At 37.9% G+C, this 19,281-nt stretch overlaps 1 protein-coding gene across 2 annotated transcripts; it reads left to right on the top strand.

The window, feature by feature from the left end:
* The first annotated feature begins 8,491 nt into the window (after window positions 1-8,491).
* On the top strand, window positions 8,492-19,281 carry LOC101157947 (secretory carrier-associated membrane protein 1). Of its 2 annotated transcripts, XM_023958290.2 has the most exons (10): window positions 8,503-8,871; window positions 10,424-10,504; window positions 10,697-10,807; window positions 11,437-11,448; window positions 11,688-11,796; window positions 12,904-13,032; window positions 13,120-13,279; window positions 13,441-13,542; window positions 14,552-14,669; window positions 16,271-19,281. In XM_023958290.2, exons 1-10 carry the CDS (start codon window positions 8,815-8,817, stop codon window positions 16,430-16,432), a joined length of 1,041 nt encoding a protein of 346 aa, XP_023814058.1. In that variant the 5' UTR covers window positions 8,503-8,814; the 3' UTR covers window positions 16,433-19,281. The 2 variants fall into 2 exon arrangements, with proteins under 2 accessions (XP_023814059.1, XP_023814058.1); XM_023958291.2 differs by lacking the exon at window positions 11,437-11,448 and having other exon boundaries at window positions 8,492-8,871.

Below are 19,281 nucleotides of genomic sequence, written 5' to 3'. Positions count from 1 at the left end.
GGCTCGTCATGCAATGGTTTCCCTATATTCTGTTTGTCTCAGACATCTACAAAAAAAAAAAACTACAATGACTGGGAATAAAACCCAACAGAGAAAAAGGGAAACACAGAGCAACAGAGATTTGAAAGCTCAAACATCAGTGCTTGTCCTGTACTTTCCACAGACACATGATCTCCTCAAGGACTTGGTCCTGTCAGCGGCTGTGGCCAGCCACCTGAAACAGAGGAATGATAGACTATCAGAGGAAGGGAAACTGTAGCAGGGAATTGTGTGGATTTAGTGGTTTAGTGCTGACACATGGCTTTAAGCGTGGTAGAAAAGCACTTTAACTCTTGAGTGCTTTTATCACTTGTACACACTCCATAAAGTACAGGTCTATGTCATCAGATAGCTCATACATACAGAAACACACAGCTTATATGATGTTATGTTACAGGCAGGAAAAGCATTGTCTCAAAACTGAAAAATCAAAAGTTATTTTTTTTAAATAGTTTGCCTTGGTGTGTTTGCACCAATAGAAAGCAGAATATATAATTTAAGTTTGGAAATAGTCTGGTACATCGATTAATCAAACTCATTGATAAATTGATTTATATTCCTACAATCCAAACAGATCAATCTCTCTGAGGAAAGTTGTTTATCGAATCAACCTATACCATTTTAAAATCATTATAAAGTGAAATAAATCGATTATATCGATACTGTAAAATACCATTTGAATAAAAGCACAGTGCGTTTATTTCACTATAACGTAAAAATGACCAAGTGCATCACACCAAATAACCCTTTGTTCACAAATGTAATTAACAAATGCAAATTGGGAAATACAAAGAATCTGGAAAACTTCACCTGCACTGTTCGGTACCCAGGTATTTATCTCAGAGTCACACTGGTTGAATTTTTGGCCAAGGATTTGTCCTGAATCGATCAAAATGAACCATAATTGACAATTACTTGTTTCAGCAATCACAACTTATGATAGGAATCCAATTGTTATTAAACCAAATTGTTACACCCATGATAAAGACACAAACATTTAAAAGTTGACTTTACAACTACCTAATAGAAGAGTCTCTTATCATAAAAAGTTTATTCAGAATAGCTTTTAGTTGATTTTAGGTCTTATTTTACAATGATTTTAAGTTTTTTTTTTACTTTAAATAGACCCTTTTAATATTGGATATCACTACCAGTCTGTGTTTGGTTTTGATTGTATGCTGTCGTTTTGTGAAGCACTGTGATGCCTAACTGAATTATGTAAAGAGTTAAAAGCAAAAAGAGAATCCGTTTTCAGTCTCTTCTGAAACACTAGACTCCATTTTTCTATGTAGTTATCACAAAAAATTAAACAACCTTTTGTGGATTCATAAAAGTTCCAACAATGCTGTATTCATCAACAAGCCTCCAATTCTTTTTACGATGTATCATGCATATGTACTTGAAGAAACTGGAGCTTCATAACCAAGAACAAACAATGAAGTTAAAGCGTATCCTGTGCAATATTCTCCTTTCTCCGATTCATCTCTGTAATAGAGATGCAAGCTCCGTAATGCTCGCTGGGAGCCAAGCATGAGATTGAGGATTTCTCACTCACCATGCATTATTCATAGACCAGAGCAACAGAGTGTGTAAGATGAGAATTACACAGCATGAAGAGAACAGGGGAGAGGGGACCGAGGGGAGGTGAGAGGAAGAGAGGAGGAAGGACAGGGGAGCAAAGGTGACACACTGTGGAAGAAAGACATGAAGGAGAGGACGAAACGGAAAAAAAAAACGGAAAAAAGGAGTGACATGGTGGACACTTTCAGATCTTTATTTCCTATTTCTCTGAGCTTAACCCCAGGATTGTTTTGGGAGCTGGTGAACAGTGGGGTGGTGGAAATGAATATAGAACCAAGAGCCCAGATAGCTTCAGCAGATTGGCTCGCAATTTGCATTTGTTAAATGTGAGTCTTGTGAGTTGGTTTGTATTCCGAGCACAAGCTGAACGGTGAGCAGGAAATTTCAGGGTTCTCTTGCGATTCGTGTCCGGCCTCTGTTCTTAGTAATGAAAAACAGTAGGAAGTGAGTCAGGGTTGGAATTGATTTGTTTAACAATGGAAATGAAACAAAGTAGGAGGCATGGACCAAAACAGGAGGCCTGCCATCTTAAATAAAAGCTTGGGTCCAAGAAATTGCAAAATTGTGGCTGACACAATTTGACAAATGACTTGTACAGAATGATGTAGAGCATTTTTTCCATCAGAATAATTGATGGATGGTTAAAAGCTTTTACCTTTATTGCCTTATTTCTGCCGTGATGTGAAGGAGCCCAGTCAGGAAATATTAAAATATCCAGCTGAAAATATTCACACAATTGAAAGATCTAAAAGACATTTCTAACAAGGTATTTCATGATAATTACTGCTAAATTACGGCTGGATGTGTAATAATAAGCAACAGTGACAGAGATATTTTTTATGATATCTGCATTTGCAGAGTCTGAAAGGCGTTTAGTACAAAATTAAAACATTTTTTGCTATTATCTAAATGCTTTGTACGTATGAGAGAGTGTATATGACTTTTTTTGCTCGTGCATGCACGTCTTCAGCGATGCAGCCCTAATGACAAGAATGTGACGGTTGCTGGTTTTTTAGCTTCCCAGAAATGAAAAGCTGGTATTAATTTAGGCTACAGATTTCATTTGTTCCGAACAGGAAAAACAATATAAATCACTTTTAGAGTGATTAGAGGGAGAGTTAGATTAATCCAGGCCTGATTAGGGCATTATGCCGGCTTGTTATGGACACAAAGGGTGACTGACGGTAATTACTGTCAGTAATAGGGTAGCACACATTCAGTCAAGGCATGAACCACAGGCTATGCGAGTGTGTGCAATAATAAAGTGCACTTCTGAAAGTTGTTTGACCAAAACTAAGAATTTAGAAATGTTTGATTTTTGCCACAGAAAAAAATACACACTGCAGTGGAGAGCATCCACAATGGTGCGTGCAAAGACCCTGCAGGGAGGTTTAGTTAGCAGCATGCAGAGGACGAGGTGAAGGAGTCATGACTTTGTTTATGATTATTGATATCCTAAGACAAACATGTTCCCCAGATAATAAAAACAGATGGTAGGTAGGTAAGGCAAATATTACCATGAAGAAAATTAGAGAGGTGCTACATCAGCAAATCGAAACTCACTGTGAGCAACAGACACGTTTGCACGCACATGAGTTTAATCCATAGGTATAACATTCTGTCAACCAATGGAATTCGTCACACAGGAAAGACAAGATGAAATATTTATGTTTATGTATTGCTGTTATAAGTTAAATGCAAACGTGCATACTGACTCTAAATGTAACTTTTTTTTTGTCTGCTGTGTCTCAGAAGTATGAGCGGACTCAGCAAGGACTCCATATGGCACTGTTGTCTTTATTACTGGGAATTTCCTGCAGGTGTGAAGCTAAATTTACAGTTTGGAAGCAGACATAAGGCACCCAATGAGATGTGTCCCATTAAAAGCTTGGGAAATAACTATGCATATTTAGCAGGGCATTGCACATCTCTCTTCCAGCTGCCCTCCTTCTCCTCTCATCCACCCTCCCTTCTCCTTTTTCTTCAGACTTTCTTCCCCTTTTTTTCTTTATTAGCATCAATTCTTCCTTTTTACCACATCATCGGTTCTTGGAGAACCTTTAACACGCTGTTGGCTAAGCTAGAGCCCCACATGATTTGACAGACTGTGAGCCCCCTCCACATCTGTCCCTTTTAAGTTATAAAACAACAGTCTAGAAGCTTATTTTATGAGTGCACGCCTCTGCTCTTTTCATGTTTATGACAAAGATTTGGAACAAATGGCATCCGTTGGCTGGAACAACGAAGATAAATCAAGTCAATTCACTGGCAAGAAGGGAAGCACAGCCAGACAGAAAGAGTGCCACTTGATTGCTGACAAGAGGAGTGCTTGCATTATTCAATTAATACCTGAAAGGGTACATTTTATGCAGCGTTTACCAAAGCATCCACCAGTCAACATACGCAGGGCACATCCAAACACGCGTATACTCCCACACAAACACAAGGACTTGTGTTTGCATCCTGGGAAAAGACTGGACTCTCCTTCCATTTTGCCAAATCAAATATACAGTGAGAGCAAGCTAAAAGGCACTTTCAATCAGCCGCTCTGGGTCTGTCTGTCAATCTGGGAACAACAACAATCTAGCCTATTTGGAGCAGTCTAGTCAACATCCATTCCCCAATAAATTCAATCAGTGATTCTTTGTGTGTATGTGTGTGCCACTGTGTGTGTGCACATGTTGCTAGAGAGAAATGGGTTTTTTTCAGCATCATAAAATAAAAATACCAGTCTATATAAATTTCAATGTAAAGAAATATCTAAAAGAGAAAAATGGTTTTATGGAGGAAGTTAAACATCCAAGGTTGTTACGATATCAAGTTGTGAGATGCATGCAATTGAAAAAAGGAATGAATTTTGCTTTGAACACATTGCTCTTCCTCATATTCCTCACTCAGATTGGCAATGAGAATCTTCATTTCACTAAATAATCTTCGAAAGCCAAGGAGCAGAGGTAACAAGCCTGAGCTAATGACATTGATGTGGAGGGCTGCACGCTGGAGTGATTGTCTGACTGCCTGAGACCCAAAAGCAGTCATAGCAGGCTCATCATGGACCCGCTCTCTCATTATTTGGCCACAAATGGAAATGCAAATCGCTCGCTTTGCTGCGGACGCCTCAAATTTATTAAACTAAAAGGTTTAATTTCCATTTTTCTTTGCATCAGCTTTATTTATAAATGTCGTGCCCTATGAAGACCCTGTTATTTTCTCCCTCTTCTGCAGGCTCTTAACAAATCTGCTCATTAATATGGAAATAGAGAATCAATCGCTTTTCCGGCAACACAGGGCTGCTTCCCTCTGCAGTGTGTAATGTGTTCTGACTGGTCATCAGCACAAACAATCTCACATGCATTCACATATCATATATAATGTTTTATGTATCACTATATATTTTTTTTTTATGTACAAAACCTACTTATAGCTTATTTCTCAACTCTAATAACATATCTATTTAATATATAGCATAAAAAAGGCTGCATAAATGTTAAAATACATTTTTAACTCAAATTTCCAGCCTATTCAGATACATTTAGGACTTGTACTTGCCGAGCAAACACAGAACGGCACCAGATGTTGAAGAATTAATAACCCATAATATCAAGAGCTGCTCAGCCAAGCTTTTAGGGCCCTAAAATAACACTCATAGAGCCTAATGAGATCTAATTATGCACAAGGTTCTTAGTCAGGGTAATATGATGATTATTACATCTGTGGCTTTTTACAGTTGGTTGTCATATTTGCCAACAAATTGCTTCTCTTTCTGTCTGTTTGCTTCCCTCGCCGCCTTCTTTTGTGTCAGTCAACAGGAGTAAAGTGAAACACCACTCTGGACCACGACCTAATGAACATTTCTAAATGGCCATGACCAGCCAGTTAAGAGAATAATGTTGCAGCTATTAACCAAAGCGGTTGCTTCCACAAAGAGTCATCTGTGAAAAGCAGCATCGGAGGAGCAGGAGAGAGCAGACGAGCACTAGATAGATCCCTGTTTCCACACACACACACACATTACATTTATGCACACGCTTTGCACAGCCTGACATAGCGTGTTTATCTTTCACATTCTGCAGCAAACAAACCGTGTGACGTATATTCAACCCATGCTGCAGAGCTTATTAAAGTCTAAAGGTGTGTGTGGGGGTGTGTACCCTATTAGGAAAATTCAGTTTCACTCAAGGTTTTAGTACTACGGTTGCAGACCACTGGCCATTGATTATTCATAGAGTCTGTGATTGGGTCCATTAATACAGGATTAGGGAAGGAATTGATGCTGTTTGGGTGTGCCTGTGTTTGTTTGTAGACTGCAAGTGTATTGTAAAGAATTCACAGTTTTTGATGATCAGGACTGTCAAAAAAATCAAAACTTGATACTTGAACGTTGGTAGGTGGTTGTCAATTTTACAAGTATCAAAATAATTTACAATTTTATTATCATATGCAAAGAAGCGTACAAATTTTTTTGCTATTTTTTAAACAGAATTCAGACAATATGAAGGAATTTTTTAACCTCCATCATTTGCCACATATTGCAAGATTTCAACCTAATAGCATTTGTTCTCCAATTGAAACTTAATCTGGGTAAATGGTGCCTAAATGTTTAAATCACATTTACAGGCTGTCAACTGATCTGATGTTCTTCACATGGTCACCCTTCGTTTGAATGAAAATAAATTGATGGCAAATGAGAAAAAGATTCTGCAAAATGGGGTGAGGAGATCAACTGCATCATAGCTCCCCCCAGTGGGCATTTTGGGAAAAATCTGGAATTTAGAGAAAATGAGCCAACCTGGAATTTTAAACTTATTAATACTTTTTTAATGAAAAAACTAATTAAGGTCATGCTTGATAATTGTTATAGTTTAAAGTAGCATTTCTTTATTTACATTATATATAATCATTGAAAACATTGTTTGCAGTACTGACTTAGAATGGATCTCAGATTTGTGAAAATCTTTAACAAAGATTCCACTAAAATCGTCCTTAGAATACAATTTTTCTTTTTTTTGTGAGTAATAAATTCTTAGCTTTTTCCAGGTTTGTCCTCTGTAGCTTGTTCCCATGAATTTAAATTCTACCTTGCTGACAAAAGTGGGATTTAGTAAAAAAAAAAAAAAAAAGTGGAGTTCTTTCTGTTTACAGGCCCATCCATCAAAAGCAAGTTATTATTATTAATTTTTTTAGAAATAAAAATTAACATGGTTTCCAATAAAAGTATTTGTGTTTGCATATGTAATTATGACTTGTTTAAATTTCTAAATGTATGTGTATTTTTCTTGAGTTTTCCTCTGCACATGGTTTAAATTTATGCATAGAAAAAACAGAAAAGTTTCCATTATATCACACTTCTTGGCTTTTTTCTAATCATTTTCTTAAATGTCAGCATATTTCTCAGAAATACTTTTTTTTTTTTTTTTGGTCACACATTGAGCACAACCAAAGTAAACCAGATTGTTGCTAAATTCCATTCAATTCAATTCAATTATTTATTTAGCCCAATATTACCGCAATAGTCATCTTAATGGGCTTCATATAGGCAATTGTACAAAAACATGTAATCAGTCATAAAGTACAATAGGTAATTAAGGAATCAAGCAGATTTTTTAGAAAACATGTAACTCAAAACCAAATTTGTGAATGTGTGGTATGCCATACTTGAGCCATTAGGGTGTTACTTCAAATCTGCAGCTAACCCATGTCTATTACGTCTTTTTCTTCTTTAAGAAAATGGTCAATTTAAGCATTCAAGCCAAAACAAAAGAAAGATTATGAATCACTTACATGAAACAATATAAAACATTCAATTAAAAAAACACACAACACCTGAAAAAACCTTGATTAAAAAAGTGCTGCTTCAAAATTACCTTTTTACAATAACTGCAACCACATTACCTAATTCCAGGTACAAGAAAAGTAGAAATAAGCTGTGTCAGGGATATTTTGCATTATTCTAAGCAAAATACTTTGTTTTAAGCAACAAACATACCTACAGTATATTGCAGTACATTTTTTAAATATATTTTAATAAATACATTTTTTTCTTTTTTTAAATATACAATTTATTTATCCAAATATGTAAAAGGGGCAGAGTTTTCTTCTTTCTGTTCCCATTAATTTCCCTTGTATTAGAACTTGTGCAAGATCTTTGTTGATTAGTTGAAATGAAAACAAATAAAGAAATTAAAAAAATGTGAAAATTGTTCTTTGAGTTTTGGAGATCATCAAAAACTAAAATGTGTTCTTATAAAAAAATATATATCTCAAACAAACCTGAAATGCAGAATTTTCCTTGATATAAATATAAAATATGTGCACAAGCTCTGTAACTTATCGCTCACGCAATAAATCTTTGGCAATAAATGCATTAATAATGCTTTAATGTGATAGTACATTGAAATTCATATGGGGTTGATAGGAAAACACTTGCATTTTCTAAGTGGTTCCTTTCTAAGTTTAAAAGTTTGAAAATAGAGCGAAATCAACATCCACTTGAAAAATGTAACATCTCCATCGAATCTATGAATTCGTTTTTGTTGTTTTTTTTCCCTTTTTTGTTACTTTTGTGCAAAAATCAGCTGTTTGGTTTTGTTTTAAAATTATATTTCCTCATTTTATTGATAACAAGTTCCACCTTTGTTAAGATTCTATCAGTAGTTGTTTGAAAACTGTTTTCCATCTTTAAACAAAGCAGATTTGAAGTGCAATTGGGGGTGGGAATTAATCAATATTGAAACGTAAACTTAATTTCTTCAGCTTTTTGATGGCTAAGTCAAACTAACACGTTGTAGTGTCTTAAGATGAGGCTTACCTTGTCAAAATCAATGGATTTTAAGCTTTAAACGCTTTTTAAAGCATGTCATAAATAAAACACGCCTTTATTTTGAAGACCTGAGGGGCGGAAGTGTGATGTGCCATCACGCCGCACCTGTCTCCAGAAGTGCTGTACCTGTCCGCCTGTGCTGCTGGCCGTGGTGCTGAAACTGTGACGTACAGGACTGTCGTTCATCACGCATCCTCTCATCTCTACTGCCATTTTTTGTGCTACTTTTTAACTTGCTAAGCAAGGGGGGGTCTCCGCGTTAGCAGGAGGTGCAGACAAAGGAGAGAGAGGCAGTGGTATTGACGGACTGCTCCTTACCCGGAGATTTGGGGTCTTCTTTACAGACAAGAGGCTGCTACCTGAAAGGCGATACCATGTCTGACTTTGACAGCAATCCGTTTGCAGACCCGGATTTCAGCAATCCCTTTCAGGTGCCTCTCTCGGCCAGCCGACATGCTAACAGATGCTAGAAACCCCATTGAGGCCAGTGATAATATAGCATTCGTGCTAATAATGTGTTAGCTTGAGTGCTAGCTAGAGGTGTTCAGAATCAAAATAAAACCATCATTGGTCTCCATATTTATCCCATATCACTCACGCGTAGAGAGACTGTTTTTTATTAGGGAAGACATTACAAATGTATAGTTTTGTATTTTTTTCTGCTGGTTTTGCTCAAAGTCTTGAGATAAATCAAATGTTCAGTCGAGCATCATTGGCATTGTTGACGTGTGCTAGCAGGGTTACATTAGCTTAAACAACATATTTGAGCGTTTAATTTAGATTTTTTTTAAGTTGACTAAAAGCTAATCTGGAAATGTTTCAGATATCCCAGAATATATTGAATTATCTGTGATGGACGCAGGTGATGATGATTAAAACATCTGATAAGACTGTCACAGCAGATCATTTACATGTATTTGTTTACTGTCAAATGCATTTAAAATAAAAGTGCATTCGTTTCTTGGAAATCTACAAAAAATTGGTTAAAATATGAACCCCCACGTGCAATAATGACAATCAAAACCAGGCTTTTTATGGTAATAATATAATAAATGTGCTTTTGTCAAATGTCACTTAAAAGCAACAGGCAGTTAACCTTTAATAAACCTTTATTTTTACATAGAAAACCCTATCAATATGTGATTTAACTGGTACATGCAAGAGTAGTTACTTCGAACTTTTTCCACATAAAATCTGACAAAAAAGAAAGAATGGGCTGTATGTGCTCCGACACAGTCAAAGCATCTTTTTAAAAACCTTTTTTCAGACATCTGATTTCCAGTCAGACTTCCCAAAAGAAGTAGTTGTTTTGTTATGATTTTGTGATTTAACTGTTCCAAAAAGCAGGTTTGAATAACTAAAGATTAAATTGGAGCATTTATTAAATATTAGTTTAGTTTTTAGTCTTAAATATGTAGCCACATAGTCCCCACCCCAAAAAAAATGCAGATTTGTCAGGAAGGGCATCCGGCGTAAATTGAATTTGCCAAAAGGTGAACAACAAGTTTAGTTTTTATTCAAAAATTCAACTAAATTGATTTCTTGAGGAGGGATTTCGCAATCAATTTAAAGTTAATGTAAAGAACTTTTAACAATATTTCAGATTATGTGTTGAACTCAATATTAATTTAGACTAGCACATTTTTAGTAAATTGAGCTTTCTAACAACACATGAATGTTTTTTTCTTTGTTTTTTTTTTGTATTAGTAAAACGTATGTATCTACGATTGGATCCTTTTGCAAGGGCTATATTCATATCTCCGATTAATCCCAGTGAATCCCTGTTTTGATTTAATTTGATGGTGCACGTTCTCCTTGCCATCCATTCTTCCTCATAGTGTGATCACAAGTCAATTATTTGTAAAGTTAGAAGACACTTAGTGTTATTACCAATTGTAGTTTGCTCAAAATTAGTAAAATACAAGACTTAGTTTGAGATTGTAGCCTTTAACTCCTTAAATCCCTGACCTTTCTCCCCTGTAGGATCCCTCTGTGACCCAAGTGACCCGATCTGCCCCTCCTGGGGGTCTGGAGGAGTACAACCCCTTCACAGACGCCAGAACGGTCGGCTTAAGTAGTAGATTTATCATTATTATGAATAGCGCATAAATATATTTGTCCCTCAGTGAGTGGCCTCATTTTACCCCTTCTGTCTTGCACTGAGGAAGCATGATTGTGGCCTAATCGCAGCTTCTCCTGCATAAATTTTGTTCTGTATTACCAGTATGATTGCAATAAATACATTCTGTACTGCAGGCAGCACCTGGAAGCGGCCCCAAATCTGCTCCAGCACCTTCCCAGAACACACAGCCTGCCATAATGAAGCCCACGGAAGAGCCGCCAGCTTACACACAGCAACAAACTCAGGTATGCACCAATACACAAGGAAAAAAATCTCTTTATTTTTTCATTTAATAACACACCGGGATTTAGATATTTAAAAAGTAACGGTTTTATTTATTTGATTGAATTGACAAAAATGTGATGTACTGCTGATAGAGATGTTCTTACTGACATTTTCCGTTAAAAGATAGATGGTCTGATAAACCCAAATTACATTTCTGAAAAATCTGCAAAATTGGCCCAAAGAGGCTGTATCAGTATTGTTTCCTTGAATACAGGAAAAAAAAAATTCCATCAATAATTTGAGTCTGGCTCATGAGTTTGACCATGACTGAACACAGATTTAATGCTTTGGTATGAATATAAAACAAAAAGAAACAAGATTAATAATAAGTAGGATTTTAGAAATTGCTTAGTTCTTTCCAACAGAAAGGCTAAAGCTACATTATTTTGTGCCCAGACATATATATATATATATATATATATATATATATATATATATATATATATATATATATATATATATATATGTTTGAAAAGCCTCCATTAGCTATTCATATTCTTTCATTTTTACTACACATTTACATGAGTTGCATGTGGTTCATTTTTCCTCTTTTCTTTCATAAACTGTGTATTTTCTGATGGCCCATCAGCGGCGTACTGAGGTACTTTTTTTTAAATCTAATATTTCCATTACCCAACTTCTTTTACCAGTAAATGTATGCGTTACTATTATTTGACCTTCACTTTGCAATTGTAGAATTGTGAACATTAGTAATGTGACCTTTCCTGTTCTTCCCCACCTCAAACCAACTCCATTTAATTTACCCAAGCGGACATTGCTCACCTATGAGCTATCTGTCCTGTAGCAGACAGATGAGTGTTTTGGGTGTTTCTGTGGCAGGACCAGGCGCGTGCTCAAGCCGAGCTCCTGAGGAGGCAGGAGGAGTTGGAGAAGAAAGCCGCGGAGCTGGACCGTCGGGAGAGAGAGCTGCAGACACACGGAGCAGCAGGTCAGTCGGTCTGCCAGGTTTCTGCTCTAACCTCCCAGCACTTCATTAATCTGAACGATCATTACTCATAAAAGCAAATCTCATGGTGTGTTACCACAGTAACAGCATTTCATTTTGTTTTACACGCTCTCAATCTAGGTCAGCTAAGAGAAAATATTGTTAAAACTCATGAATGGAGATACTCTTGAGAACCAACAACCCTCTTGACACTGTAAATACAGAGATGGCATTGAGTTTAATGTTGTTGTCCCAAAGTTTTGACCCTTTAGTTTTGGTTTAAATGTATGAAGTCAAATCAGGATAATCTTAATGTAAATTAAAAAAAAAACAGATTAAAAAAAGTAATAATAATAGAAAATTTGAAAGCAATTGTGAACTTGAAAGAATTATATTTTTTTAATTAGTGCAGGAAAAAATTAAAATTTTAAGAAATACTGCATACTTGAACAAAACAAAACTGCCACCAAATGCAAAAAGAAATCTCGTAAATTTACGGCTTAAAATCTTATAAATGTACGAGTTTTTTTCTCGTAAATTTACAAGATAAAATCTCGTAATTGATTATGACTTAAATTTACAACATAAAAGACGTAATTAAATTATTTTTTTTGTAAACTGGCCCTAAAACTCTGTCGTACTAAAGCTCCTACGTAGTTTCGTATTCCAAAGTTTTGTTTCTGGACAGCTTTTTTTTTTTTCCTTTTCCCATTTTTCTTCTTTTTTTTTGCCCAATTTACAGTTTCAAGTCCGAGTTTTTAATATTGAGCCTAACTTTTCTGGGGGTGGGGCTTAGAGTCTTTTGGCTACCAGGACATGATTGACATTGGGTGATGCAGGTCATCATGATGTCATTTCCGCTGCAGAACAGCATCTGATGTTGGCGCCGCCTGTGTCATCCCTCCTCTGATGTACCAAGCTTTGAGAATGTGTTACCACTGCTGTACACCACATCCAATATATCCCTGATGTTTGCTAATCCTAATGTATTTGCTGATCAAAATATTTCCACCTTAAATAATGACTCGATAAGTAGTTTCACCTTTTCAACAGCTAGTCTAAGTTTACATCCTTCCGAGTCTGTTTAACTCTGAAATCTTGTCCCCGCAGGCCGCAAAAACAACTGGCCTCCACTTCCAGAGAAGTTTCCCGTTGGGCCATGCTTCTATCATGATATAGCTGTGGACATTCCCGTAGAATTCCAGAAGACCGTAAAGATTATGTACAACCTTTGGATGTGTAAGTGGTCAACCAGTGTGGCCCAAATCATAGGTTTATTATTTTCTGGCTTTTCATGAAACCTTTACACTTTGTTCTCTCTGCCAGTCCATGCAGGCACACTTTTTGTGAACATGTTTGGCTGCCTGGCGTGGTTTATTGTAGATGCGTCCCGTGGCGTAGATTTTGGCTTGGCCATGCTCTGGTTTCTGCTCTTTACTCCATGTTCTTTCATCTGCTGGTATAGACCGCTCTATGGTGCATTCAGGTACAAAGAAACACAAGAACAATACTTTAATTTTTTTATTTTTTTTTTTAACAAAACAGATGATCGACTTACAGATGGATAAAATGTGTAAAAGTGCTAAAAAGTGTTTGGACCAAAGGTATTTTGGGTGTTAAATTCTTCTAACTCTGTTTTTACTGCAGGAGTGACAGCTCATTCCGCTTCTTTGTCTTCTTCTTCATCTACATCTGTCAGTTTGGAGTTCACGTCCTACAAGCAATTGGCATCACTGGCTGGGGAACATGGTGAGTTTTACAATTTAATGTCGGACGTAATTTTAACAAACAGGGCCAAAGTTGGCGCTTTGTTACTTTAAGCTTCAGGATTGCGAAAAAAATCGGATGTCGTTTGGTCGGAAATCAGGCCTTCGGGTTTAAACTTAAACTTTGTGTTGAACGAATTAAAATTCGCCGTAGATTTTCCCTAAACGCCAAAGTGGACGCTTACTTCAGAGGCGTTTAAGGTATGATGGGAAAAAAAAAAAGCGGAAAAAAAATGACAAAACCGTCATTAAAATGGTATTTTCTAAATCTAGAATATTAAACATGAATATAGTGTGTGTGGAGCTTTATTACTAGCATAACATTAGAGTCAGTGGCTGCATATTATGCAAGGCGGGTTTGGTGCCGGAGAACAACTGTCACAGTGAATCCATAGTTTAAGGAAGACTTTCGCTCGAAATAGGAGATTCCTTTTTCTTTGAGGTCACTCTTCCTCAATTTCTCAATGGCTCTTTTCTCCCCAAAGAAACTTTCCAAATCTTCTTTCCTTTTCGGCTTTTCCCATCAGGGGTCGCCACAGCAAAACAACCTCCCTTTCGAGGAGGAGTCGCATGGTTAACTTGGCAATGTTTTACGCCGGATGCCCTTCCTGACGCAACCCTCTCAATTTATCCGCGCTTGGGACCGGCACAGAAGCAGAGAAGGGAAATAGGCAAAGAAACTTTCCAAATATTTTTTAAAATTAATTCTGTTAGCTTGGGGCTCTTAATTTAGCAGTTGGAGCAGCTGCTTTAGGAAGGTAGCAAATATACGTAATATAATATACGTGACCGAGGCGAAAGACTTCACATCTGTCAAGAGTGTGATGGACAGAATTTAAAACTTCCTTCAACATTAGAAAGTAAGCAAAACAGAAATATTCAAAGTTGTTGTTTTTTTGTCTGCGGCCCGGTACTAAGTGGCCTGAGGGTTGGGGACCACTGCTCTATGAGTCTGTTCTGAGGTTCGCTCATGCTGATTTTGGTTTTTCCAGCGGCTGGATCGCAGCTCTGACTGGTCTGAACACCAGCATCCCAGTTGGCATCATCATGTTGCTAATTGCTGCTCTGTTCACTGCTCTGGCTGTGGGCTCACTCATTATGTTCAAAAAGGTAAAAACTCACAGAACTGCTGACAAAAGTGCAGCTTTTGGAAAGAAAATACCGTAATTTCCGGACTACAAGCCGCTACTTTTTTCCTGCGCTTACAGCCCTGCGGCTTATTCAGTGACGCGGCTAATTTATGGATTTAATTGGCGGCCGCCATGTACGTATTTTCAAACTCAGTGAATAATTTGAATTCTCTATCTAACACCAAGCACGAGGCATTTTTATTCAACACACCTCTTAGCAGCCAAACAGCATGGACTTGACTTCAGGTCTTAGACACTTCAGTCATGGTTCAACAAAACGAAACACGCATGCCCGGCCGCATCCCAGAATCCTTTGGGGCCATTAGACCCAACGTGCACGTGATCGCCGCTACATTATGATGAAGCTTTCAAGTTAAAAGCAATCGTTAAAAGCAGCGTAAAAAAGTCCACCGTCACCAACGTGTTTGGAAAAGCCGGTTTGCTGCGTGACGGAGAGAACAGCGCATGGAGTGAATTTACACTTTTGCTTTGAAAAACTCACAGCCTCCGTGTGAGCTGGAGACATCTTCTCCTGCTGATTGAGCTGCGGGGCCGATGGCAGTCTGATGGCTCCCACACGTAACAACGCACCCGCCCCTCATACACAAAACGTACAGTTTTAAGTCCGATTGCTTTGCACAGAAATGATTTGCTCCGTCCACCGGCGCAACGGGGACGAAGTGCTCCTCCTTGAAGCTGCCCTGGCCAGAGGTGTCGGAGTAGATAGGAAGGGGAGACAAGGAGCGCGCGGGGCGGGAGCGGAGCGCAGAGGCGTCCGCGGAGTGCAGAGGCTTCTGAATTCTGACGCACGCGCCGCACTGAGGCGCGCGTATCGCGCTGAGGCGCGCGCTTTTCAGTCGCCGCTGCTTTATTTTACCGTTGTGTTTTCTAACCAGTCCTGTTACTCCCATAACGCTGCCGCGACACAAGCGGAAGGAGAGCTTTTCCCGTTCACCCCTCCATGCACTGCTGCTACTTGCTAATTCTTAAACACGTACAACAGAATGGCGAGCCGGGCGTTGGCCCCGCCTTTAGCCCCTAAGACTCATGGGAAATGTGGAATCACAGATGTAAATTTCCTCATTATAACTGAGGGATGTAATGTTGATTATATGGTTACTGTTTGTAATTTTATGTTAGATACCTAGATTGTCAATAAGTAAAAAAAAAAAATGAAATAAAAACACCATAACTGAGGGACTTGTGAACAGAATATAGGTCCATGCTGTTTGACAGGTGTCGATACACTCAAATACGTGACCCAGAGGCAAAACTGGCACCACCCACAATGTGCTAATGAATTGCACCCACTCTGGGATACTGGGCGTGATCTGTCAGGATGACAATATCGGCTATCACATGCGCGGCTTGTACTCTGACGCGGCTTGTGTATGTATAAAAGCAGTCAAACACGTGAATATGGGTGGTTGCGGCTTGTAATCGGGTGCGCTTTGTAGTCCGGAATTTACGGTACTCAACAGTGCACAAATGTGTGAATACATATTCAAACGCTTTATTGTGGGGGGGAAACTAAAAGCTAAAAAAAGTAACATTTTCCCAACCATTTGTTTCTCCTTTTAGGTGCACGCGTTGTACCGAACTACTGGTGCTAGTTTTGAGAAGGCGCAGCAGGAGTTTGCCACCGGCGTCATGTCAAACAAGACGGTTCAGACTGCAGCAGCCAACGCTGCAGCCAATGCTGCTACCAATGCTGCTCGCGGGGCCTTCAAAGCTCATCCTTAAAGACAGAGATGGCAAACATTCCCACACAGCTGCAACTGTAAACACACATTTTGTCATAAGGGAGGCACACAACTCTGGCTTAAATATTTTGAATGTCAGAGGCTCACACTGTCCTTACTAACTGGTGAGTAACAGAGATTGGCCAGAGTTGTTCATCCTCTCTAACATCAAACACCGGTTCAAAAGCTCCCATCTCTTTTCCTCGCATTGATTAGGTAGCGATGTGCTGTGAGCATGTGGGGTTTTATCTCTCACACTCTGACTTTCCGCTCCCTCTGACCTCTTGAGGTGATCACATCAGGCCTAGATTGCAGCTCTTGGATTCCCTGTTTTTGTCATGACTTTCTGCCTGAAGAATTCAGTGTAGCGTAGTGAAACAGTGATAATCCGAACATGGTGGTTGGAACTTCGTTCCTCGTTTTCTAGCTGTCCACCACAGTGCGTGTGTGGGTTTCTGTGCAAATGTTTCACTTAAGAAAATCCCTACCTTTTTTTTTTTTTTTAGTTATCCAGCACTTTGACGTTGAGATCGGAAAGGTAAACCATACCCTCTGTAGATCTGTGTTTCTATGACGAGACAAATACCATTCTCCCAATAGTAACAGTTATTTCATAAATAGGAATCTGTTGCTGTTTCTCAGCAACACCTCTAACTTGATCAGCTGTTCTTTAATCTACGCTGGTCAGGCTCGCCCAGCAACTTCAGATTGAAAGCATGACAGCATGTGCGGCCCACCTGAGCTTCAGTCATTCAGTCCACTGCCTTTCTTCAGGCTACTCAAAGTGGCTTTTTGGGGGAATGTCTGCCTAACTTTGTCCCTCCTTTTCCTGTTGGAGATGACTGCATGTTCTAACCGCTGTGAGATGAAAGTTCAACTCTTGGTTTTAACAGCTTGACGTGTTTGACATTAAAACTGACTGTATTTTTATTTCTAATTGTGCACCCATTAACCCTTCTACTCTTTTTGCGTTTTTTTCTCATTCATATTTTGAAAAAATGAATGCTGCTATAGATTTTGAGCTTGTTGATTGGCTCCTCCCGCCGTCACATTTCCTGTTTGGAGTTTATAATAATCTCACACGAAGAGGACTGAGCTGCCTTTTTTGACAGATGACCTGAACATTAACAGAGCTACAGTCATGATTACTCTGCGTCTACGGAGAGGTAAAAACACTAATGCTGTGTAAATGTACCACACACAATTACTGTTTTGTAGCCAAAATGAACATTAAAAGAACCAAATCCACATCCAGTGATATCACTGTAACACTAACTGATGTGCTGTTTCAACCAGAGGTGGCTGGTTTTTAAAAAAAAAAAATTTTATTTTACTTGAATAGACTTATAATTTTAAACAGTATGTCTAATTCACTGCAGTGGGTTGTCATAAAGTTTGGTTCTATTTTCATATTTCGAACCATTTATTCTAAAGATACATCATAATGTCGATACAATATCTATGTCTATAATTGCATAAGAAGGTAAATATTGTTAACAGTGTTTATGCAGAAATATTAAACATTTTCAGAAACAACAAACTTCCTGTCTGCAGTGGTATTAGCATCAATCAACCTTTGTGCATAAAAACATTTAACGAAAATTGAAAAATGAGAAAGAATTGATGTTCTATCTTCAATAGAGAAAATAGGTTTAAATTTTCCAAAATGTCTGCAACTTGCAAAATATTAACTAGTATACATCAGTATTTATTCTAGACATCAGTCAAAGGCTTGTTGATAGTAAAAAAAAAGATCAATTCTCTTTTACACTGTCACCATGTCTAGAAATACCAGTTTGTTTTTTGCAGATTCCATAAGATTTAGTTCTAATGATAAAACTGTTATTCAATTATTTTGTTTTTGCCATTCATTTTTAACTCTCGAGTAAAATATTTGAATGAGTATGTTGTACTTCTACTTATTTTTTAAGTAAAGCTACTCCCAAATACAATTTTGGCCATCCGACCCGCCTCTGGTTACAACAGTGTAACAAACTGTACAGACTACCGTCACTTAAGGCGGCTTTGATAGTGTCATTTAATGTACACCTAACAGGTGTGGCTGTTTATCTGTGAAATGATCCCTAAAGTGATGGGAAAATGAGGGTTGGCTTTTATTTTGAAAAGTGCAGCACACATTTGTGCTTCTAGTGCAAGTGTGAAACGTGTTTTGTTTTACTGTTATTTATGGTCTTATTTAAGTTGTTGCATTTCAGTTTTCTTTGGTTGTTAAACATTATTGGGTTTTGTAACGACATGGTCATAGCATCAGCTTGGCTGCAAACAGACTTTGTCCCGCAAAAAGTGTGCTTGTTGTATGCGAATGTTTGAACACAAAATGTCTGAAAGAATAAGTTCCCTAAAGTGTTATTCTATATCCTGAAAAGCTGTGAGAAATCTACCAAATGTCCATATGGATTTTTTTTCAAATCTTCCTTTGTGATGTGTTCCCCTCCGTTTTACTGCTTTAGGCTAGTGAAAAACTTAAATTCACCTACAAGATCACCTTGTATTTGTTCTTAAAATGATTGTTATCCCAAGCCATGTCACGGTGGGTATTTCTCTTCATGTATGTGGCAAAGTGGTCTGCAGTACAGGATGTGTTTGGAGGTTTGCTGACATCAAACTCAGTTTTCAACTTGGGACGATATTACTTCACTGAACCAGAGAAAAACCTCATCCGTTAGGGACACCTGTATATTTTGTATAGTTTGATTCCTGATATCAGTCACATGTAAAAAGAAAATAATCCTCCTTGTCTGGCCTTTGTTGCATGTGAAATAGTTTCAGTTTTGTATATTTATGGTATTAACATGAAATAAAATTTCAATGAAATATTTGCAGACCTTA

The sequence above is a fragment of the Oryzias latipes genome, chromosome 9 (assembly GCF_053564925.1).
Source record: "Oryzias latipes strain Hd-rR chromosome 9, Olatipes_Hd-rR_3.1".
In the NCBI taxonomy this organism is placed as follows: Eukaryota; Metazoa; Chordata; class Actinopteri; order Beloniformes; family Adrianichthyidae; genus Oryzias; species Oryzias latipes.
The sequence above is the reverse complement of the archived record's forward strand: the minus strand, read 5'-3'. Positions and strand labels throughout refer to the sequence as shown.

Excerpts from the sequence above, each read along its gene's own strand:
- LOC101157947 (XM_023958290.2), top strand. The coding sequence starts at position 8,815 with ATGTCTGACTTTGACAGCAATCCGTTTGCAGACCCGGATTTCAGCAAT. Across the intron at positions 8,872-10,423 it reads ATTTCAGCAATCCCTTTCAG|GATCCCTCTGTGACCCAAGT; the intron begins GTGCCTCTCTCG and ends TCTCCCCTGTAG. Across the intron at positions 13,280-13,440 it reads CCGCTCTATGGTGCATTCAG|GAGTGACAGCTCATTCCGCT; the intron begins GTACAAAGAAAC and ends TTTTTACTGCAG.